Below are 24,358 nucleotides of genomic sequence, written 5' to 3'. Positions count from 1 at the left end.
CCCGGCTAATTTTTTTTTGTATTTTTAGCAGAGACGGGGTTTCACTGTGTTAGCCAGGATGGTCTCGATCTCCTGAACTCATGATCCACCCACCTCTGCCTCCCAAAGTGCTGGGATTACCGGCTTGAGCCACCGCGCCCGGCCTGTTGTTTTCTATCTCTCGCTTGTTTATGAATGAATATTCATGGTTTCATTTGCTCTCGCGATGTCACTCTCTACTTTTTCGTCTCCACGGAGGTGATATAATTTTTGTTGTAACAGATGATTATTTTTAGGAACATCTTTGTCTCAGACGATCTTTTATCAGCTCTTTTCCCGCTTGACTACTTGGGTCAGCTTGTAATCGTCATCATGTTCTAGGGGACATTTAAAAATTATTCTCTTTCAAAAGTAAGACGGTGCTAGGTAATCGGTAAGGTGACTGTTGTTTATAATAATCTATTGTATATTTCAAAATAACTGAAAAGGAATAATTCAGATGTTCCTAGCACAAAGAAAAGACAAATATTTAAGGCAATGGATATTCCAATGACACTGATTTGATCTTTATAGACTATATAAATGTATTAAATTAACACGTGTCCTAAAAATATGTACATCTGTTATGTATCAATAAAAAAAATTAAAAGAGAAAAGAACATATTTTTTCGTGTTGCAATTGGCAAGCTCATGAGCATTTAACATGTAAAGTTAAGTAATTATAACTTTACAACTGCAATTTTTACGAACCATAGTTATGCAACATCCAGGGGTCACCTACAGTACCAGATGCTGTGGGAAGGGTGAGGGTAAATCACACAGACCTGCCTTCCAATGACCAGCTTTTCTTGTTGAGGGTGCTAAAAGGTGCCCATGACCTAAAAGTAGGAAGTAATCATACAAGGTAGGGATTCAGAGAAAGGAAATACATCTTTTCTTCTCCACTACTGTATGTTAATTTCCCTAAAAGACCCCAGACACTTATTCGAAATTTATGTGAGTGGCTGAGTCCAGTGGCTTACACCTGGAATCCCAGCACTTTGGGAGGCCCAAGCGGGAAGGCTGTTTGAATCTGGAAGTTCAAGACCAGCCTGGGCAGCATAACGAGACTCTATTTCTACAAAAAAATTTAAAAATTTAGCCTGATATGTTGGTGTGTGCCTGTAGTCCTAGTTACTTAGAGGCTGAGATGGGAGGATTGCCTGAGCCCAGGAGGTCCAGGCTGCAGCGAGCCATGATTGCACCACTGTACTCCAGCATGGGCAACAGAGCAAGACCCTGCCTCAAAATAAATAAGTAATAAAATACAATAAGTTTAAAAATTTGCATGAGAACTATCTTTTGTAAGAGATATTAATCAAAAGACTCAACTCAGAAAGAACTAAGTGACTATGAATACTGGTCCCTGTGGCCCTGGATGCCTGCCACCTCCATGCTCTGGGGCTCTGTGTAAATCCATAGGCTCATTCCTCTGGGATGCCTTCCTGCCCTGCCACCTTCCCCTGGTAGATGACTGCAGAACCCATGCCCTATGAACGCATGCTGAGCCAAGCACAATTTCTCTGTCTTTTTTTCTACCCTTTTTTTCCCCCCTCTCCTCAATTTTTCTAAAGTAAATCATGCTGTCATAAGTCTGGTTTTAGAGAGAAACTTCTTGGGGTTTTGAGAAGCCAGCTCAATACAACTTGCCATTTCACGCTGGAAAAGTTAGGAGAACATCTAGAATCAGATCAGCCAGGCTTCCTCTCTTCTTCTTATGAATCATGCCAGGAATTAACCCCATTTTAGAAGGACACAACTTGCTTATTAACCCACCTGACTTATTAAATAACATCTGTGCCCACCTCAGGGGGCCCAGGGCCAAATAAGGAACTATCAAAGTTAGCAAAATGAGACATTTATTACCATATGAAGACCATCAGGAGAGGGGCTGAGGCAAGTTTAGCAGGAATCTTGTACTATATTAAATGTGATTTTACATGTCAAGTCCCAAAGGAATTGATGTCGGGAACTTTCTTCAAATAAAATACAATTTATTTCCTTTTGACCATGACAGGATTCCTTTAACGTCCACAATAAGCAAGGCAAAGCATCTGCTCACCCCTAGTTTTTGGTATGTGCCTCTAGGTCCATCCACAGAGAGACCCGCCCGACCCTGCATTCCTTCCCCAGCAAGGCTGCTGTCAGGTCCCCCTTCCCACTGGGGCTGTCTCCTCAGCTCATCATGATAGTTCAAATAGCCCTCCACCAAGCTCTCCTCACTGGCTTCTTCCAGGATGAAGACGGCCATGGAGAGTGGAGAAAAACAACCAAGCAAAGGTCTGCTTTAGTGTTGTGACAGAGGCAAAGAGAAAAGGCAGCCCATGTACTCCCCTTAGGACCACCTCAATCCATCAACAGAGCAAATGTGGCTGATGCTTGTTGAGGCTTAGCTGGCGGATCTTTGCAAGGTTCACATATGCTGCACAACTTATGAGTTTATGATTCTTCTCAGACATACTAATTCTCAATTCTTAGGAAATAATAGCAACCAGATAAGTAAGGTAGAATTCAAAGGAAGAATCCATTTTAAACTGAATGTATGGGCCTCAGTTCCATCATCCCTATTTTAAAATATTCCTATTTCTTTTAAAAAGTAGAATCTGCTTTCTTTCACTCAGAAAATTGCTCCCCACCACCCCATTTCTGGCTTTCCTACCTTCATATCCCCATCTTTCTCTTGGCTACTTAGGTTTTATTATATTGTAGTAAAATACACATAACATGAAATTTGCTATCTTAACCATTGTTAAATGTACAGTTGAGTGGCAGTAGGTCTGTTCATATTGCTTTGTAGCCACCACCACCATCCATCTCCAGAACTATTTTCATCTTGCAGACCTAAAACTCTGTACCCATTAAACAACTCCCATTTCCCCTTCTCCAGTCCCTGGAAACCAACATTGTACTTTCTGTCTCTATGAGTTTGAGTGCTGTAGAAGGCTTATATAAGTGGAATCATAGTATTTGCTCTTTTGTGACTATCTTATTTCACTTAGCATAATGTCCTCAAGGTTTATCCATGTTGTGGCATGTATCACAATATCCTTCCTCTTTAAGGCAAAATAATATTCCATTGTCTATGTATACTACATTTTTAAAATCCGTTCATTTGTCGATGAGCACTTGAATTGTTTCTACCTTTTGGCTACTGTGAATAATATTAGCATAGCTGTTCAATCTCTTTGAGCCCCTCCTTTTAATTCCTTTGGGTGTATACCCAGAAGTGGAACTACTGGATCCTATGGTAATTGTATTTTTAGTTTTTTGAGGAATCATCCTACTATTTTCCACAGTGGGTATATCATTTTTCTTCCCACAAACAGTGCACAGGGATTACAATTTCTTCATATCCAGGCCGGCACTTGTTATTTTCTGTTACTGTTATTGTTGTGTTTGTTTGTTTTTAATAGTAGCCATCCGAATGGGTGTGAGGTGTTATTTTGTGGTTTTGATTTGCATTTCCCTAATAACTAATGATGTTTTCATGTGCTTATTGTCTGTTTGTATATCTTCTTGGGGGAAATGTCTATTTACGTTTTTTTGCCATTTAAATCAGGTTCGTTTGTTTTTGTTGTTGAGTTCTAGGAGTTCTTTATGTATTCTGGATATTAACCACTTATCAGAGACACAATTTACAAATATTTTCTCCCACTCAATGGGTTGTCTTTTTACTCTGTTGTGTCCTATATGCACAGAAGTTTTAAATTTTGTTATAGTCAAATTCATTTATTTTTCTTTTGTTGCCTGATGTTCTGGTGTTATATCCAAGAGATTGTTGTTAAATCCAATGTCAGGAAGCTTTCCGCCGTGTTTTCTTCTGATAGTTTTGTAGTTTTAGGCCTTACAGTTAGGTCTCAAGTCCATTTTGAGTCAATTTTTGTTTATGGCATAAGGTAAGGGTCCAACTTCATTCTTTTGCCTGTGGATATCCAGTTTTCCTAGCACTGTTGGTTGAAAAGACTGTCCGTTCCCTCGTTGAAAGGTCTTGGCAACTTTGTGAAAGATCATTTGTCAGGGTTTAGTCTTGAGTCTTTGAATTATAAACCTTCAGCTGCCTGTGGCCAATCTCCTTCTTGGATTCTACTGTCAGAGCCACTATTCTACTGCTTCATTTACGTTAGCATGACTGCTTAAAAGAGCATCTACTGGCCGGGCACGGTGGCTCATGACTGTATTCCCAGCACTTTGGGAGGCTGGGGTGGGCAGATCACCTGAGGTCAGGAGTTCAAGACCAACCTGGCTAACATGGTGAAACCCCATCTCTACTAAAAATACAAAATTAGCTGGGCGTGGTGGCAGGCGCCTGTAATCCCAGCTACTTGGGAGGCTGAGTCAGGAGAATCGCTTGAACCCGGGAGGCAGAGGTTGCTGTGAGCTGAGATTGCGCCATTGCACTCCACCATGGGAGACAAAGCAAGACCCTGTCTCAAAAAAAAAAAAAAAAAAAAAAGCATCTACTAAAAGCTCTTCATTTTCCTTGGTATTTTGTGAGTGTGTGTGTGTGTGCACACTTATTGCAAACTCTTATCTCTTACACCCTTCATGGCACTGTTGCACTTATTACATTTGCCGCTTCTCACTGCAAGCTGTTAAGGCTTTATGTTTGTTGGTTCTTTTTATTTAATGATATACAAATCTCTGGAAGCCCAAAGTCTAATAAGTTGTATGAAACAACCAGAAAACTCTCTCACTAAATGTAGGTCCTTAACCAACTGACTTAACACCCTTTGGTATAGCATAATCAAAGGTTCTGCAGTATTTGGAGATGGAACACTTGTTGAATCCAATAATTTGAAGAAAGATGCTACCTAATTTCCATAGTAGTTAGCAAAGCTTAGTCTAAAATGAAGAGTACTCCTTTTATGAAACTTAAGCACCATATACATAGTGCATGGAATTGTGTTGGGGCATTTTCCAAAATGCCAACTGCTCTTGCAGCTCACATGATTGGCTGTACTGACAGACGTTGTAGGAGTTGGTTCAAAGTCATTATCATTGTTTTCATTACGTGAAGGTCTGGAGATCGTTGCCCAGGGCACAGACCAGTTTATGTGCAATTTTACGAGACTGAGAGCTCAGAGCTGCCATTCATCGTTTCAGAAGTAGAGTGTGGAATTCCATTTGTGAATGTTCAGTTCTTCAGCACAATTGAAGGAAGCACATTCACATAATTGCATAGACTACACTCTTGTTTCTATAGAAACAGTCTGTTTCATGGGGAAAGGTTCAGGAGTCTTGTTCATATTCCTCCTGGGCAGAAATTTTCTGGAATTGGCTCTGCCCCATCCTTTGTCAGTCACTGAGTGCAGGGTGAAGGGAATGTCCTCCTTTCAGAGGACATCAGCCCCCGACTCAGAGGTCCGTGGGCTCAGCTGTCTCATTATCAGGCTTGCTCAGTTCTTTTGCTGCCATCAAAAGAGAAACTGGTTTCCCTTAAAGCCAAGTGAGCTAGGGCAGACTCTGACATACGGCGTTAGAGAGATCAACCTGTGATTATATAAATGTTATGCCTTCATAGTTGAAACAGTAATTCTTTGACTTATTAACATTCCATTGTGTTTTGAGTTGGATTTAAACTCTGTGATGTATGTGCGTATATGTATCTTTAAGTTATATTGATAACAATAAATAATAATTCTCATTTTTTATTGGTGTATAGACTCACTAGAACTTTGCCTTGAATTGCTTTGCTTTGGAAGGATAGCTTGACAGCTATGTGGTGGACACATAACCCAACAACGTCACTGACATTGCGCCTCTCTTGTGTTGAGTTTTATAGCAAAACTTTGACATTAAATTACTCATGCAGTAGCTCACCTTGTATCTCCTATCTTTGCCATAAAAATCAGCTTAAGTAACGTTACGGTATATCTTTATAGTCTTCTATGACTGGCAAATTGCAGTGTATAAATATTCTATTTTCCTAGATAGAACTGAAAAGATACAAGTAAGAATCTCTCATCCTTCGAGAATTTTGAAAAGAAAGGCAGGCAGGGCTTGAATTATAATTACAAGAGAAGTCCCAAAGAAAGCCCTGCTCATGTGTGTTTCCACCATGTCCTTGTGATGCTATGTATGAGACTTTAGGACTTGAATGTGCTCTCCTCTGTCTTTCTCTGGCACGAAGTATTAACATACATGTATTTTTCTCCACAGTAAAACCGACCGTAATTGACGTTGACATTTATGTTAACAGCATTGGTCCTGTGTCATCAATAAACATGGTAAGAAGCTCCTTTATTTTCTGATCTAACGGCTGTTGCACCTCTTCTTGTTACATTCTCATTGTGGATTTCTGTTTGAGATTTATCATGCAGGTTTAAAACTCACACTGACTTCTTAAATCTGTAACACTTATTGGAATATTGAAAATGGTAAAAAAAACAATGAAGAAAGATAGCTTGTGATGGTAGTAGCATTTCCACTTTTAGTTTCTTCTTTCAACATCCAAGAGACCTGTCTTTTATAGTGTTTCTTAGGAAAGGATTCGAGATCACTCAGATTATACTTTTGTCTTCAGTTTGGACTTTGAGAGTAAATAAACTGCCTCTGCTTTTTAGTATGGGATCAAATATGTGCTTTCCCCGAGTAGGGTATTCCCACAGGCTTATAAGCAAATTCAGCTCAAGAACTATTGGATGTGAAAGAAGCCCTTCCCTGTGCAAAAGTGCCTGGCTATGAAGCGAGTGGGGGGGTATTGAAATACGTTAGGGTGAGAGCCTTCTGTGGTGGGCTGAAGGCCACAGTCCACCTGCCAGCAAGGGGTTAACAGGACTACCTAGGATCCCCAAGCAGGCCTGTCTATTGCAGCCTCAAGCGTTGTCAGGAGCTCCTGCCTGCGGAGGTCCTGCCTGTGCTCCCTGCTGCACATTTGCTCCTGATTTGGGGAGACGTGAGGCCGAGGGAGGGGAATTGCCAAAATGCTGACTTAAATTTCTTCTTTTCATTGCAGTGTTCTGTGGGTGGAAATAACCCCTCCAAAATTAGTAGCAAAATCGTTTCTTTTCATTGCCAGATTTTAAAAGTGTTCTTTTCTCTGGTGATATAAGGGTTCCATGCAGGGGTAAAGTTATATTTGTGGGTGATTCACTTAAAAAATCTCCATATCATCCCTAAACTGGAGCAAAGAAGTGGAATGAATAAAGGAGAATTATTTCACACAACCTATGTGCTGCAGATGGCTGTATATTAAAATCAAGTCGTGAGTGTAATATTCCCTTTTCCTGATACATCATTATTCAGCTGACTGCTTAGAGTAACCCTTTCTTATGTATGTTTCTTGTTCTGGAGTTTTATTTTCTTGCATTTGTTCCACAACCGTTTATTCAACACCTTTATGTCTAACATGTATTTATGTCTAACACTCAAAGAAGAAGTGCCTTCCTGGATATATGGTTACAGAATTATTGCAGGAAGTCAATTGCATTTGCATATAGAGGGATTTTCCTGCAGGCCTTTAACTTTAGAATTTACTTTGTGCCTCGTGTTAGGCTTTGTTATTGGAATAGACGGGAATTTTCATATGGAAATCACGGGCTGCAGAGAAGGCCGAGTGAGTGACAGGCTCCTTCAGGGTGATACGGCCCTGCTGCAGGAGTGGAAGGGACTTCTCCAGTGAGGTCCTGTTCATCTGAAAGTTGACGGATAGGCAAGAGTTTGCTAGGTGGGATAAAGTTTGAAGGTCCTTAGTAACACAGGGGGACAGAGTGCGTCACACAGCTGGGGACGAGGGAGTGATGTGTGGAGAGATGCCTGGAGGGGCACGTGGGGGCAGCTGTGACCAAGGCCCTGAAGCTGCAGTTAAGTGTCGGACCTCAGCCTTCTCTTCATCCAAAACAGATCCCTGTGTTTGGAAACTGTGAAAACCTTTTCCCATCAGAGATCTGAGCAGGTCATATTTCATGAGATTAGTTCAAATCCAGGCCGGGCACAGTGGCTCACGCCTGTAATCCCAGCACTTTGGGAGGCTGAGGCAGGCAGATCACAAGGTCAGGAGTTCAAGACCAGCCTGGTCAACGTGATGAAACCCTGTCTCTACTAAAAATATAAAAAATCAGCTGGGCATGGTGGCAGGCGCCTGTAGTCTCAGCTACTCGAGAGGCTGAGGCAGAAGAATCGCTTGAATCCAGGAGGCGGAGGTTGCAGTGAGCCAAGATTGAGCCACTGTACTCCAGCCTGGGTGACAGAGCTAGACTTCATCTCAAAAAAAAAAAAAAAAAAAAATCCAGTAAGATCGCTAGTCAGACCCCTCTCTCCCTGAAAAAAAAAACAAAAACTACATGATGATGCAGAGCTCACATTAGGGACTTGAAATCATGAACTCTGATCCTTCCCTGTGGGGTGAGAAACGACCTTAGAACGGCCGGGGGCATTGTAAGCCTTGGGCCCCGGAGAAGAACACGTGTGCACCAGCGTCCTGCTCATCTGGAGGCTGACACAGCAGGTTTCCGAGGCTGAGCTGTGGCAGGATGTGGAGTAGAAAGCTATTTTCTATTAACTCTCTCATTTGTAAAACTTGCCCTGAATATTTTGAAACTTCACTTAGTCCAGTTGGTTTTCTTTCTAGCATGGCTGTCTACCCTACTGAAGGGGTGGAGAGCCTGTGTGGCTGCCTGCTGCTGTGTGAGTCGGAAGCAGCTGGCACGCAGCCCTGGGGAAGCCGAATGCTAGCAAGTGCTTTCCTCTGCAAACAGCGCCGAGGCCGCAGTCAGCGCTCAGCAGGGATGGCACTGTCTAGGCCATTCTGGAGTCTGATTTCCTGAGGAAGACACAACATACTACTAGCCTACCTCGGCTCAGCAAAGCATAGAGGGCAGGCAAGGATTTGTTTAAAATGCACACACACACACGCATGCACACATGCACACACTCGTGCACACACACAGGCACACATGCATCACACATACACACACAGGCGCGCACACACACACGCACACACACACACATTTACATGTTTAATTCCCATGTTCTCCTTGGGTGAGTTGCTGTGTGTCTCTCTCTGTTCCTTCACGCACATTTGCCATCCGACTAATGTGAGGCATTGTGCTGGGTGAAGGTGAGACACGACGAACCAAGGCCTGCTTTGGTGGGGCAAGTCTGTGGATGAGCTGAGTGCCAGAGTGGAGGTAGGTTCCCTTCTAAGCAGCCCCGAGCTGGCAGGCTCTGGCTGGCCTGAGGGAAGTTTCAAAGCCCTCAGGAGGCAGGGGCCTCGGGGACCACTTCTGGAAGAATGTTTCTTACCTTTGCGCTGGGAATGCTTTGCTGGGATGCTAGAATGATAAGGGCATCTCACATTGCCGAGTGCATCACGTAGACCCGCTATGTCTGTGAAACCAAACAACGCAATTCTAAAAGAAGTAAAGGGCTTAAAAATGAAACACAGATCTTAGGAAAAATAATAGAAATTTTAAAGTAGAGAACTGACGGTGTAGGTGGGTATTGGGGATTGAGTTAGCAATAAAAAAGAATATAAGAAAGACTAAAACAATCAAAGAATACAAGATGAGAAGAAGCACAATTTAGAGATGCAGACAGGGTTTAAGGATGTAAATTTGTATTGGGGGTTTGACCGTAAAGGTAAAGCCTGGTAAAATTATGGCTTCTTGTCCAAAGAGTCATTTAACAATCAATGAAACAGGGAACAATGACTATTTCACTTTCTCCTTCCTCTTCTTCCTCCTCCTTCTTTCACACTTTCTGCCTTTTATTGATATTATTAACACTGAAGACTCCGCCTCAGCCATTCCTTCTGTGGAGTGGAAATGAAGTTGTGTCTCAATCTATTGTTTAATAGATTATCTTTGTCTTGTTTATCCTGGAGCTGTTTATGCTTTTTCTAGTTATCGAGATTAGAAACGGGACCACGGGAATGTTCCTCTACATGAAGCTTTCACAGCATCCTCTGCCTTTGTCGCTGCAACATACCTAAATGTGTAGCATTCATCAAAGAAAGTGTGCGTGGTTTGTTTCCACACCAGGAAAGCTGCATGCAAGGGGGCTTGTGAGTTTATTTTTGAGAATATCCACTTCAAGCAGCCTTTTAGGAAAGCAAAGAAGAAAACCAATGTTCTGACACTTACTCTGTGCTATTGACCCCGAATCCTTTAATCTTCACAAGACCATAGTGGAGAAGATATTGACCTTCCTGCTTGTTTGTGTCCAGTAAGTGGAAGCTTGTGGAAGACATCTTAGAGCAAGGTTCTGAGTGTGACCTGCTTGGCAACAAAGCCCTGGCTTTGTTTCCTAGTCAATGTGGACACACAGCAGCTGTACATACCTGTAGGGTCACAGCCTTAATATAGACATAAAAGGCTCAGTGTTAGGATTACTTTTCTGTGTTTTTTTTAAAGAATTAAATTAATAAATTTTATTTTTTGAGCATTTTTAGGTTTACATAAAAATTGAGCAGAAAGTAGAGTTCCCCTATATATTTTCCTCTACACACACACAGACACACACACACACACACAACACATAACACATTATTATTAACATCTTGCATTAGTGTATTTGTTACAATGAATGAATGCACCTTAATCCATCTTTATCATGCAAAGCCTATGGCTTACATTAGGATTCACTCTTGGTGTTGTTTATTTTATGGATTTCGACAAATGTCTAATGCCATGTATCTGCCACTATAGTATCTTAAGAACAGTGGCACTGCCCTTAAATCCTCTGTGCTCCACCTGTTTATCCCTTCCTATCCCCAGACGCTGGCAACCACTGATATTTTTACTGTTTCCATAGTTTTGCTTTTTCCTAAGTGTCACATACTTCAAATTATACAATAGTCAGCCTTGTAGGATGGCTTTTTTTCCTTCGTTTTAAAAAGCACTGATACTAATTCATCTGAGGAAATCTAAGACTTGTAGTGAGCCACCGTGATGTGACTGTAGTGTGACCATGTGTTACCAGAAATTGATGGGATGGCTCTGTGGATTGTGGGACAGGCCCAACATCACCAAATTATACTATATGATAGATCACCTACACATTTAAAACTGAAAAGATGACATGCAGCCAGAGAAACCATAAAGAACACATGAGGCCTCTCAACCCTATCTCTGCTCCATTCCACTTGTGGCTGAAGCTTTAAGAAGTGAAGTCAGGATACCAAGTCCTGATTAGGGCCTGTGGAAGGTAAATTCCATTTGGTCATTACTGGAGGATGATCTATTGCTTTGTGGAAGTCTTTTGGAGTCATCTAAGCTCAGGAAAGTTTAAAATAAGTGACAGCTGAAGCACCATGGTGCCCCTGACCTTGTTTTGTTTTTCTTTGCATTTCTCCTGTGTAAAGTTCATAGCAGTTTTTGCATCTGTAGTTCGATAACTTTCAGCAGTGTTTGAAAAAGAGTGGCCATTATTTCTTAAATATTGTTTTGGCACCGTCCTAGGACTCTGGTCATGTGAAGGTTACATGCTTCTCCCAGGTCCCACTTGCTTTTATACTTGTGCTGTTTTTTATTTCTTCCTTTGCACTCCATCTTTTGGCATATGAAGTCACTCTTCATCTCTGTTCTGTGACGTTTTGAAGCTGTCTATTGAGTTCTTGATTTCAGTTATTATGTTTTCTGTTCGAAAATTTTAATTTTATTCTTTCTAACATATGTTAGTTCTCTGGTGAGATTCTCCATCTTGCAATCTGTTTTCTGGAACACATTAACCATGAAGTCCCTTCTGCCATCTCTGGTTCCATTTCTAATGTCTGTTTTCTTGCTTCTTTCTATTACTTGGTATGCCTGATGTATTAGTCTGTTTGTATTGCTTTAAAGGAATATCTGAGACTGGGTAATTTATAAAGAAAAGAGGTTTATTTGGTTCACAGTTCTGCTGGCTGTACAAGCGTGGCACCAGCATCTGCTTCTGATGAGAGCCTCAGGAAGCTTCCAATCATGGCAGAGGTGAAGGGGGAGCCAGCTTGTCAATGGTGAGAGGGAGCAAGAGAGAGAGGGAGGAGGTGCCAGCCTCTTTTAAACAACCAGATCTCTTGTGAACTAACAGTGAGAACTCACTCATTACCATGAGCACAGCACTAACCCATTCATGAGGGATCCATGTCTATGATGCAAACACCTCCCACCAGACCCCACATCCAACAAGGGAATCACATTTTAACATGAGATTTGGAGGGGATGAAACATCTAAACCATATCACCTGGCAGTTTTCATTGTGTACAAAGATTTGTAGAGGCATTGAGTGGTTTTTCCCTTGCCTCTCTGTAGGTCTGAGCTGGCATGGGGCTGACCTGCAGTCTTGCAGAGGCTCCACTGGACTCTGGTTCCCCTGCCTTTCTGCATCATTCCCCAGAGGTCCCAACTGAGGGCCTGGAATGTGTCAACACCAAAAAATGGCTGAAAATACAGCCCTTCTTTTTAAGCCATTTTTACAATTGTTTTTTAACCTCTTATGTTGTACAACTTAGTCAGTAAATGTGTCGAGGAGATAACCAGTATTGGTTGGCTTTCTTCTCTGACATTCATATTCCCTGAAATTGTGGCCCCTCCTTTTTTGACTCCTTGGCCAGTTTTTCCCTCAAGCTCTCCTGGGTTCTTTATTCTCTCTGTCCAGGTTTTCACATTACGTGCCCTGTCAGCAGAAGACAAGTTCTCGGGGGAAGTGGCGTGCAGGAAATGTTTACCATGGTGAGCCTGCTGCCTCTGTTTTGGCTTCTTCAGATGGATTTTTGCTTAGCTTTCTCGCTTGCTCTTAGTGAGGGTGCCAGTCTACTGCAATGTATCCCATCCTAGCCATGCATCCTTGATTTGGAAATTTAAGTTTAGGTGGAATAAGGATTGATTCTGGATAGCTAGCAAGGAAGTAAGTTGGAGCAGAGTCAAAGCAGATACAATCTGACTGGGAGATTTTTGTTGTTGTTGCTTTGGTAACCTCCTGAACTGCCTTCAGGTTAGCGAATAAGAGGATTTTCTAGGGTCCATTGTTTTCAGGTTTTTTCTATAAAATAATGATGCTTTGAACGACACTAAGGGATACGAATTATGTATTTCTTTTAGCAATATTAGCTTTAGATGAAAAAAGCATGTGGCCCTTTTCAGTTGTTTAAGAGGATGATGGTCTTATATGTGGTTTTAATATTATGTTATAAAATGAACAATATTTCATTTTCCACTTGAAAAATGAAAAAATTTTATTGCTGTCATAGATTTTTTGTGGTTTTATGCATTAATATAGTATATAGTAAATGTTCAAAAGGATTGTTTGTTGCTATTCTTGCTATTATATTACAACCTGTAAATTTTGTGACACTTTCAGTTTCATGTCATCCGTGAATTCTCCCCTCAGTGTTCATGGCCTTTGGACCTGAGGAATTGGCATTACTGGCAAGCTTCTTAGAAATGCAGAGAATCATGCCAAACCCCAGATCTCCTTGAATCAGAATCTGCATTTTAACAGGATCTCCAGATCATTGTCATCCACCTTAAAATGTGAGGGATACCAGCTAACTCACCATGACTTCTCCATATGAAAAGCATACACAGCTTACCCTGTATGAAAACGTATATGCCTGTGTTGATGCCTTAATTTGATGTTTTCTATTCTCTAAAAGCATACATCTCCTCTGGCTTTGTGGATGTCCTGTTGTCCTCTTTCTGCAGAGTTAGAGAATAGTCCATCACTGAAGATTCAGGCCACGCATGTAACTCAGGGCCAGTTCTCTTAATGCTCTCATTTTATGTTGGGGCAAATTAAGAAGTCTGCCCATGGCCACGTGGTCAGTGTGTTATTTATTTGTTTTGTTTCATTTAAAAAAAGAAGTGAAAAATAATACCTTTGCACATTAAGTGTGTGTGTTCAAGATTTGTTTCATCACTGGAAGAATAACTCTTTCCACACTAATAACAATAGGAACAATAATATTTAAGGTATACATGTTAGTAAGTAAAACAATAGAGAATAGCCTGGAGGAGCCACACAAGCTTTGTGGGAATGATCTCTGCAAATTAAAAAAAAAATCTCCAAGGACAAAAAAGAAGATGACACTTAAAGGCTTTCGAGCCTGAGATCCATCGAGTTTTGTGTGGCAGATGCCCATGAGCCCTGGACCAAGGCCCACATGTCTTTTTGGTCACTTACTTACCCCAAGCATCCAGTCCAGAGGCCCTTGTAAATATGTGTCAAGTGAGTGAATGGATAACAGTCCTTGTCTCCCTCTGCCTCTCACATGCATGCCCGCTAGTCTGTTTTTGTGTGTAAACACATCCTGCTCTACATGCCTGCACACTACTGTCTTCAGTTCACAATTTCCTTAGTTAATAGGCTTCTTTTGCTTCAGTAGTCTTAGCTAACACTGTGTCCAGGGCTTCTGCTGTTTTGAGGATGTAATCCTGACATTAAACCTATGAGGCCATGGCTGTCAGCACCTGAGCTCACAGGTAATGGAGCGACGCAGCTTAGGAGACTCCTCTGAGAGTTCACAGGCCGTCCGTCTGGAAGATGAAAGGACCACCATGCACATGTCTCCATCCCTGGAAGAAGAAGGGAACCCGGGTGGGCTTGGCTAAAAGGCATGTCTGACATGTAAAACTGCTTAATTTTAAACTCACACTCTGTGTCCTCTTTTCTCTGTCCTCGGGTGTCTTAGAACTTGTCACCATTTTATACAAAATGTCATTAGAGATGCCACCTAGTAGGATGGGGTGTTGTCCATTGTAGGAGTGAATGGGAACTTTTCAGTGATTTAGGGACATTGAGATGTCGGTAATCATGATAAGACACTGGATCTTTGTTAGCAGCGATCTCATGCACTGACTTCTTCAAATGTGTGAATAGCTTCTTATTTTCCTTTCATCTTGAACTCTTGCACTTCGATTGGATATTTCACAATTGATTTTCCTCATTCTTCACAATGTGAGCTACATAATGTACCTCTGACAAGAGCACCATCTTTATGTTCCACAAAACTCCTTTTGTGAAAAGGTGGGGCTGTTGGGTTGGGCCCCCTATTAGCACATTTGAAGAAACTCTCCCGCTTTACCTTGACAGGTTTGCTGCAAGCCCCTGCACAGGCCCCACTTGCCTAGAGACAGGGAGCCACGTGGAGCTTGCCACAGCTGAGTGTGCGTGGACAGCAGGATTGGGGAAGGACAGGACGAGGCACTGTTATGGGGCCCTGTGGTGGGTGCTGATGTGCATCTTTCACAGAAGCCCCTTGGGCAGCACTGTGGAGAATGGCGGTGGGGGCTGGAAAGGCTGAGTTACACAGATGTGAGGGGAAATGTGAAATTCCAGGGTGAGAAATGGTGAGTTCTGAGTCTGAAGATTTGCAATGGGCTGTAGAAGAGGCTGTGGATTTGAGAAATATAACCTCCAAGACAGTGGGAGAAGTCAAGGGTGACTCACATCCTAACAGCATTTGCTAATCCAATAAATATGGCTGAGCACCTGCTATGTGCAAGATGCTGAAGCAGGTAATGGGAACACAGCAGTGAAGGGAATTAATAAAGCTGTGGTGTTCATGAGTCTTCAGTTTATTTGAGGTAAGACATCGAATAAACAAACATGTACACTGTTATTTCAAATTGTGGACAGTTTTATAAAGAAGTTAAACTCCTGGGTGTGGCCACCGCGTGAAGGTTTCCTTGCATAGAATTTGGGCCGGGCAGGAGAGGGGAGGAAGCTTCGACATGAGAGCTCCTAGGCGCCAGATCACAGGGGAGCCCTGCAGACCAGTGTGAGGGGCCTGCGTTTTGTTCTGGGCTCTGGAAGAAGCCTATGCAAGGTAGGAAGCAGGGAAATTGTGTAAAGTGTTTCACTTTTAAATGCCGGCCGGGCGCGGTGGCTCATGCCTATAATCCCAGGACTTGGGAAGCTGAGGCGGGCGGATCATGAGGTCAGGAGTTGGAGACCAGCCTGACCAACATGGTGAAACACCGTCTCTACTAGAAATACAAAAATTAGCTGGGCTTCGTGGCATGCACCTGTAATCCCAGCTACTCAGGAGGCTGAGGCAGGAGAATCGCTTGAACCTGGGAGGTGGAGGTTGCAGTGAGCTGAGATAGCACCATTACACTCCAGGCTGGGCGACAGAACAAGACTCCGTCTCAAAAATAATAATAATACTAATAATGCCGTACACTGACTATGTGAGGGGTTGAAAAGCCAGCCTTCCCTGACCTCAGTTCCTTGGAGACGGTAGAATACAGCTATGAATCTTGTTGACGGAGCCTTTCATATGTTGAATTATGTCCCCCACAAAAGGTATAGGTTGAGTCTCATCCTCCAGTTCCTTAGAATGTGACTTTATTTGGAAATAGAGTCATTGCAGATGTAATTCATTAAAGTCATTCTGGAGAAGGGTGGCCCCTACTGCAGTATGACTGATGTCCTTATGAAGAAGGGAGATTTGGAAACGACTCACACACTCACAGGGAGAACGCCAGGTGAAGAAGGAGACAGAGATCAGGGTGATCCTCTATAAGCCAAGGAACACCAAAGATACCAGCAAATACCAGAAGCCGGGGCAGAGCCCTGGAGCAGCTTCTCCCTCACAGCCCCCAGAGAGCACCAGCCCTGCTGACACCTTGATCTCGGCCTTCCACCTTCCAGAACCCGGAGAGAAAACACATTTGTTGTGTGAGCCCCGGGCAGTGGTGCTGCATTACCGTAGCAGCCCGGCACTAGCACTAACACAGGCCTAGCCTACATTTCGCAGGTCCTGTCCATATATAAGAGATTCTGTAAGAATTGAAGAAACAGGAGAGAAACACAAAGGGTGGCTCGACAGTCAACAGGGACAGGTTTATTTTCAATAAACCTGAGAGGGGCGACTGGCTAAGTTAGGTCAGAGGCACTCTGTCTTATAGACTAAGAGTTTGTAAGGATTCAGGGTGGGAGAGTTTATCAGAGTCTTGGACTGCTTCTGTGTCTCTTTGTTGTGCTTATCTGGGAGGGAGAGTTGTGTGTCTCTTCCCATACATCTTTCTGCAGCTGCAGGCATATCCCCTGAGTCTGCTTTTAGCTTCCCTATCTTAGTACACCTGAAGGAAAAGGAAGGTGCTTATTAAGAGCCACTGTTTTACTGGGGCCCATTAGATGAGGGCAAAGTTTGGCAGTTACTCAAGAGACTTTCCTCCCACCTCCCTCTGTGCCTGAGCTGTCTTATCTGTGTTTTACTGTCTGCTCTTTCTGGCTGCTGGTAGTTAGAAGAGAAGTGATTTCCTTGAAATGAAGGAGTCTAGAAAGGGAGCTGGAGTTTAAAGTGACGGTGTTTGTCCGAGATCATGGTGCTCCTGCTCTGTCAGATTCCTACTTTCCACATGCCACCAACTTGCTGCTTGCCTGGGAGGTTGCATTTCACCCTTGCCCTCACCCCGTCCCCAGCATGCAGGGTCCCAGCCAGGCTCTGGCCAGCAGATGCGGGGAAGAGCCTGCAGCATCCCTCTGTGTGCAGCTGCTTAGCAAGGTCGAGAGCTGTCCCGATCGGGTCCTGGTCCATGCTCCATAACTAGTCCCAGAACAGCCCCGTCTCAGTCCGGTTGGCCACTATAACAAATACCTTAGACTGGGTAGTTTACATACTGCAGACATTTATTGCACACAACTCTAAGACTGGGAAGTCCAAGATCAAGGTGCCGGCAGGTGCAGCATATGGTGAGGGCTGCTCTCTGCTTCTGTGGTACTTTCTGTGTGTCGTCACATGGTGCAGGGGACATAAATGTGAAGGACGACCTTCCTTCATGTCTGCATGGTCTCTCAGTCGTGTCATTCTGTACCAAGGTCTTATTACTCCCCAAACCCAGGCATTCTTTTGAGGCATCAAATTCTGAGGCTGGGAGTTTGATGAGTTTCTTGCCTCTCCTGTCCCGTGGCAGGTGTGCCCACCACCTGTGGACACTGGTGCTGCTCACCACACTTTCCTGGCACCACGCTCTTCTCCTGGACACCACCGGCTTCCCTTCCCTGTGTTAGGGTTGGCAGAGCCTGAAAAGCTGGGAAAGTGGCACAGACTGTGTCGATATCTTTCCCACTTTGTGAATGACCTCCTCATATTCTCCAGGACCAACCAAGCTCTCGGGGCCTGGGGCACATGGGAACCATGCAGTGTGGCCTCTCAGGGGTGCAGGGAGCCCTGCCCTAGAAAGGCAGAGGGTAGGGGGCAAGTGTGTTGGGGAGTTGGGGATGTCAGAGTGACAGCAGAAGAGCTGGAGCTCGGCCATGGGAATGTCAGCAAAGAACTGTCAGGAAGAAACTGATCTCCTGAGAGAGGGAAAGGTGTGCCAGTCTCCCCTCCCGGCTGGAGCCTGAGGAGATGTGTGCCATGAGCAAGGTGGCGCCTTATCAAAGAAAAGCAGAGCCAGCAGAAATCAAATCAGTGATGGCACATTTTATTCAGGACTATTGCAAAAAAGAGACTTCAGTGAAGAGCTGGGTTGGGCTCCATTACAAGTACAACAGGGATGAGTGGGCACTGATGGCCAAGGAGCAGAGGGTCAGTGGGTGTAAAGTTACTCAGAGGAGACGCCAAGTCTGCGGGCAGTTCTGGCCAAACCAGCCTAAAGGGGTTCCTGCTGAAGGCAGGTCAGCATGTCAGCATGGTTCTGTGGGGAATTCTTGCCAGACTGACTTAGCTGGGGTTCTTGCTAATGGGCCTAGGAGAAGGATCAGGGCCTGACTAAAGACTGGCCAAGCACAGGATCTTTGTCACATTGAGGACAGGATGTGGAGCTAGACTGAGCAAGACCATGGGGCTGCCTGCTACAGGAACACTGGGCTTCCTGCACTGAATAAGAGAGGAAGGTACAGGAGTGCAGCCGGCCTGGTGGCCCTGTCATTTCTTAGCCGGCTGCACCACGGAGTGGCCTTAGGTCCCTGCATGCTGCTCAGCAGTTGTGTGTAAGGAATCCCTGCATTGGGAGGAAGCTGAATCCAGTGACTGCCAGCTCCACAAGCATGAAGTGTTATGAAGATGCCACAAAGAGAGTGCTTCACAGCATCATTTGATTCTTCAGCCCCCAAATCCATTTTCCAACTCAACTCTAAGTAGGACCCACTGTTTCCTGACAGTGCATGCAGTTGTCAGGAAAGCACAGAACTTTCTTTTGTCAGCATTCCCTAGTCTTTTATGAGGCAGAACTGTATTCCTGAGGCCTGTGCTAAAGTAAATACCAGACCCTGTTGGTGTGCAGGAGGCACCCCTCGCTGTCACCCCACAGTCCGCCATTGAGGTTGCGTTGATGTTCCATCCACCCCTAGTGCCCCTGGAATCTTACTATGGAGCTGCCCTAGACTTATGCAACCACTCACCGAGGAGAATCTGCCTCTTATTTCATCTTCCCAGGAAGTTCCTCCTTGCTGGGACACTTTTCTTCCCTTTTCTGCTCCCTCCATCCCACTTAATTCTTGGTTCTCCTTTCCTTACCTTCCCCAAGTCTCCATTGGCCTGGGCAGCTGCCCTTCAGCCCACACCTTGGCAGTTGGTGGTGCCTCGCAGCACGGGATGGCAGAGAAGGGCTGGGCCTGTCAGGATGAGGTGAGTGTCCCAGGCAGGTGGGGGTCCAGAGGACGCATTTCCACTTGCTGTGTTCAGGGTGGCCCATGACAGGTGCTGAGCTGCCAGGCTTCCGTCCACAGAAACCAATCTGACTGTAACTTCTTTGTCCCTTGAAGAGCCCTTGAGATGCAGCCAGGGTACAGAGCAGGCAAATCAAATGGCTGGTCATTGCAAGCAGGCAGGCAGCTCCTGTGCTTCCCATAGGGCATAGCTGACTGCTCCCAAGTCACTGGGTGTGTCCAGAGGAGAGTGAGTTGCTGGGGGTTGGATGGGGTGGGGAAATACACACATGGGGTGGCCTCTCTGGTCTCATCCAAGGTGAATGTCCTATGATTCCATGAGTCTGTGACACAAAAGGAAAATTTGATTTTATAATACAGAAGAAAGTCTTTTAAAATTTCCTACCAACAATTAATTTTGCCAGTGATTTGCAATCACTCACCTTTTGTTTCTTGATGCTCTCGTCTCTCCCATCCTCTCTCATAATACAGCAGTCTAAAGATAGAAGCGTCCTTGGAACTGTGCAGGGAAAATGAATTAGAGTTATCAAAGAAAGTATTAAAATACTGTTTTCCTTTCTCTTTTCTCTCTTTTTTGGCTGCAAAGTTACACGTTAGAGATTTTGAGAAAGACATTTAAATGAGGAAAGCAATTAAGGTTTAAGCATTGGAAAGGAATTTACACGAGATAAGAAGGGACCATATGAAGTTGGTTCTCCTTTCTTCTTCTGAAATTGTTCTGAACGACTCTATCATGATAAAACTGACGAGCAAGACCCTGTTTCTGTGAAGAGTAGGCTCTGGCCTCTCTGTGAGGTGTGCTCGTATGGGGAGAAAACTCTTCCAATATCCAACATTCAAACAGCATTTGTGGACCATATTTACTGAAATTTTTTTCCTCTCTTTTGCAATGTTGAATGAACCAAAAACCACTGAAAAGAGACAAATTTAGATGGTATATGCACCATTCACAATGCTTCTTATAAAACTCCTATAATTTTTGCATCTTGTTTAGTTTATGTGTGCTTTTTAACCTAAACTTTTTTTGAGGCAGGGTCTCTCTGTGTCACCCAGGCTGGAGCACAGAGGTGCAATCTTGGCTCATTGCAACCTCCTCCTCCCAGACTCAAGCGATCTTCTTACCTCAGCCTCCCAAGTAGCTGGGACCGCAGGCACACACCACCATTCTCAGCTAATTTTTGTATTTTTGATAGAGGCAGGGTTTTCCCATGTTGCCCAGCTGGTCTCAAACTCCTGAGCTCAAGCAATCTTCCTGCCTTGGCCTCTCAAAGTGCTGGGATTACAGGTGTGAGCCACCATGCCCAGCCAACCTAAACCTTTTTAAACCTATGCTGCAGACATAATTTCTACCACCTTCCTAGATCTCATGGTGTGGCTATCCAGTAAATACTTCTCACTCAGTAAATTCTTAATTGAACATCCTAACTCATTCTAAATAAACTTCCCCTTTTTGGTTTCCATATTATTCATAGTGTGTTCATGTACTACATTTGCCAATCATCAAAGCCAGAAACACTTGGAATCATCTTTGATCTTGTGTCTTTGACTTTCTGCATGTGTCTGGTCACCAGATGTGTTGGCCAGGTGATCCTACCAGCATGCAGTTTGAGCTCTGAACTCCTCTCTAAGCCTCCAGGAAGACACAGCAAGAGGAGAGGTGCCATCAGTCCCAGGACTTCGGGTCCTGCAGGGGGAGGCCTTTGCCGTCCCTCCCTGGTTGAGGTGTTCTGGTACTTGAGGTGGGGGGTGAGACCTCTGAGAGGTCTTCATGCAGATGAAGGAAGGGTGGCATCCTTCCAGACATTCCTGTTCTATGTGCAATGCAGGTCTCCTCTTTTAGGCCTTGTTTTGTGTGATTTGATTTCTTCAGTGGAAACTAAGGCAGGGAGCCCAGGCTGACCTCAGTGAACGAGGTTCTCCAAAGGACAGAGCTGCGTGTGAGGACACAGGATACTGTGGCCTGGCTGGATGCAAGCGGCTGCCCATGTGGGTCCCGTCTGCATCCCCTCTCAGCAGCATTTGTCCCCTAGACCAGAGAATTCCGGTTGAGAAGCTCCCAAATCCCCACCCTTCGTTCCTCTAAAGACTTACACAGGAGCCAAGCATATGAAATGAATGAAAGTTGGAGCTTCAGGGATGCGAGTGGGCGGAGGGAGCTGGGGCCTCCCCTGCCACCTGAGGGCCCTCACCCGAATGCTGCAGCTCTCCTGCTGCTTGCTGACTTGGACCCATCCTCCTCCATCCCTCTTCCACACTGCTGCCAAGCCGCCCTCCAGAACGGGCCAAGGGGCCTGGCGGCCCTCTGCTGCCAGCTTCAGAGGATGCCCGTTGCCTCCCTGGTGCAGTGTGGTGGTTGCAGCTGGCTCACCCTCCCTGGGTGCTGTTCCTGGCTCCTCCCCTGCCCTCCACCATGTCCCGCACACATCACCACACTCGCTGGTGCAATTCTGTGGGAGCCTCCCTTTGCTTCATGCTCGCTTGGCTTCCAGGCTCAACTCCCAAACTCCCGGTGCCTGGGTGTCAGTCTCTCCACATGCCCTTGGGGCTATGCCCCGGGCGGTGCTGCTCCCTCCCATGGGAATGCTCAGCCACCTGGATGACTCTCACCGTCGGGTCCGACAGCCTGAGTCCGGCTGGCCTGTCCTGGGAAGCTTTCTGCATCACTCTTAACAGGGCCAGGGCCTCCCCGTGGTGTGGCCTGGAAGCGTGTGCAGACAGGTGCCAGACAGTTGGAGATGCTGTTGTCACTGTCCTGTCTTGAGGCTTGCATGTTGCACTCAGTCATAAGCTGTCAAGGGTGGGGGCCTTGTATCCCTTTCTCCAGCCACGGGCTCCGCGACCAGCCCTGATCAGATGCTCAATAACTGTCTTGTTCTATATGAACGTAACTTGCTCGTGCTCCTTCCTGTGTCTGGAATCTCTTCCCCCCACCCCATCTTTCCAGCCCCATTCTAATACCCTCCATGTCTTCAGTAAAGCCTTCCTTCACAAAGCCCAGGCAGAATTGTTGATTAGATGGAATTTGGTGGGACCCTCAGTTTTTCTACAACTCAGAACAACACCACATTCCCCGACTGTTGCTTTGATGTAAATATGGTATTTATCCATCAGGCTAGGGGTGTGTAGTTAACGATTGTTAAAGAGTTTATAGGAGACCGTGGGTTTAGACTGAGCTCCTGCACTAGGCATTGGCAGACCAGACCAGCTCAGAACCAACTCACTCATGTTCTATATCAGCAAACTGAACTCTGAAACAGGAATTTTCCAAGGCAGAGAACACAGCAGCCTGTCAGAAGGGGCCAGCTCACCTGAGCTGGTATCATAGGAAGTCCCCTCTGTTTTAACCCCAAAAGCAGAGTAACTTTGAGATGGCTGATCTGCTGTTTGTCCCATGCTTCTGCTTCCTTCAGCCCTTTTCTGCCCACAGAGCCCCCTCCTCTGCTCAGCTCGCTGGAACACTCATTCTATCTCATGGAATGAGGCATTGCTTGATTCTAGAATTGTCCTAATTTTTGTCTTTTAACAGTGTGAGTTAGTTACCTATTGCTGTGTAACGAAGTACCCCAATGCTTTGTGGCTTCAAAGAACACATTTTTTACCTCGCAGTTTATATGGTCAGGAATTTGGGCAGAGCTTAGCTGGCTCCTCCGCTTCAGGGTCCCTCCCAGTCTGCAGCAGTGCTGGGCCTGCAGTCCTCCCGAGGCTGGGCCCGGAAGAAGCTGCTTCCAGAGCCGTCTCCTGGCTGCCAGCAGGATGCAGCTCCTCTCAGGCTGTCGGGCTGAGAGTCTCAACTCCTCCCTGGCCTTTGCCTGGCCTGGCTCAGTTCCTGGCACAAGGGCCCCTCCACTGGGAAACTGGCTTTATTAGAAGGAAAGAGGGAGGAAGGATCAGGGGAGGCGAGAGAGGAGAGGGGAGGAGAGGAGGTTTTTATAATCTAACCTCGGAAGTGATGTCATGTCACTTTGGCCATATCTGTTGGTTAGGAACAACACATCACTAGGCCCAGCCCTCGTGCGCTGGGAGGATATACTCAAAGCCTGAATGTCAGGAGGGGAGATATTCAGGAGTTGTTTTGGAAGCTGAAGACCACACACTTATTTTGTGCCAGTCACTGTTCTAGAAGTAAAACCAGACATGGTTTCTGAAATTAAGGTGATTTCTGTTCTTGCCCTAAACACGGTTTTGATATTTTTAGGCAAATTGAAGCTATCAATAGGTATTGACTAAAAGAAAATATGAATAGATGTCAAAATGCAAACTTGTTGATATCCATTGTTGTCAAAATACTTATAATTTTCACATTTTGAAATCAAATGTTGATATTAAATATACCATTGCAAAAATATTAAGATAAAATATTTGCATGAATAAAGAAAAGCAAAACCTTTTAATACATAATGATAAAGTACAATGCCAGTGTTAAAAGAAAACCTTTAGACAAGTTAAATTAACAGAGTTTAACTGAGTGAAGGGTGAATCATGAAGGGGGCAGGCCCTAGAATCAGAATAGGTTCAGAAAGTCTGTTACTACAACCAAAAAGTAGTCAAACAGTGTTAATGGACAGAGAAAAGGAAATGAGGGACGGAAACAGCTCCATTGGTTGCCACTCAGTGTGGCCTTATTTGAACCTGGTTTAACCAGTTGGCCGCCTGTGACTGGCTGAAGCTTGGCAGCTGTGATTGGCTGAGACTCAGTTATTTGTTACAGAAGCATACTCATAAGTTAGCCTTTCAATTTATTTACATACTGAGTTAGATTGGAGCTTATTACACACAGCTGGTATGGAGGCCTCTAAAGCCCAAATT

General features: G+C 44.6%; 1 protein-coding gene across 1 annotated transcript in view; it reads left to right on the top strand.

Annotated features, from left to right (window-relative positions):
* The window catches only part of GABRG3 (gamma-aminobutyric acid type A receptor subunit gamma3), a 566,182-nt gene that overhangs the window by 50,539 nt on the left and 491,285 nt on the right, over positions 1-24,358 (top strand). Inside the window, exon 3 of the mRNA XM_009428671.4 lies at positions 6,178-6,245. Within this exon, the coding sequence (XP_009426946.2) occupies positions 6,178-6,245 (68 nt within the window). The remainder of the gene's footprint in view (positions 1-6,177; positions 6,246-24,358) is intronic.

The sequence above is a fragment of the Pan troglodytes genome, chromosome 16 (genome assembly GCF_028858775.2).
Source record: "Pan troglodytes isolate AG18354 chromosome 16, NHGRI_mPanTro3-v2.0_pri, whole genome shotgun sequence".
Taxonomy (NCBI): domain Eukaryota; kingdom Metazoa; phylum Chordata; class Mammalia; order Primates; family Hominidae; genus Pan; species Pan troglodytes.
This window is presented reverse-complemented; position numbering and strand designations above follow the sequence as displayed.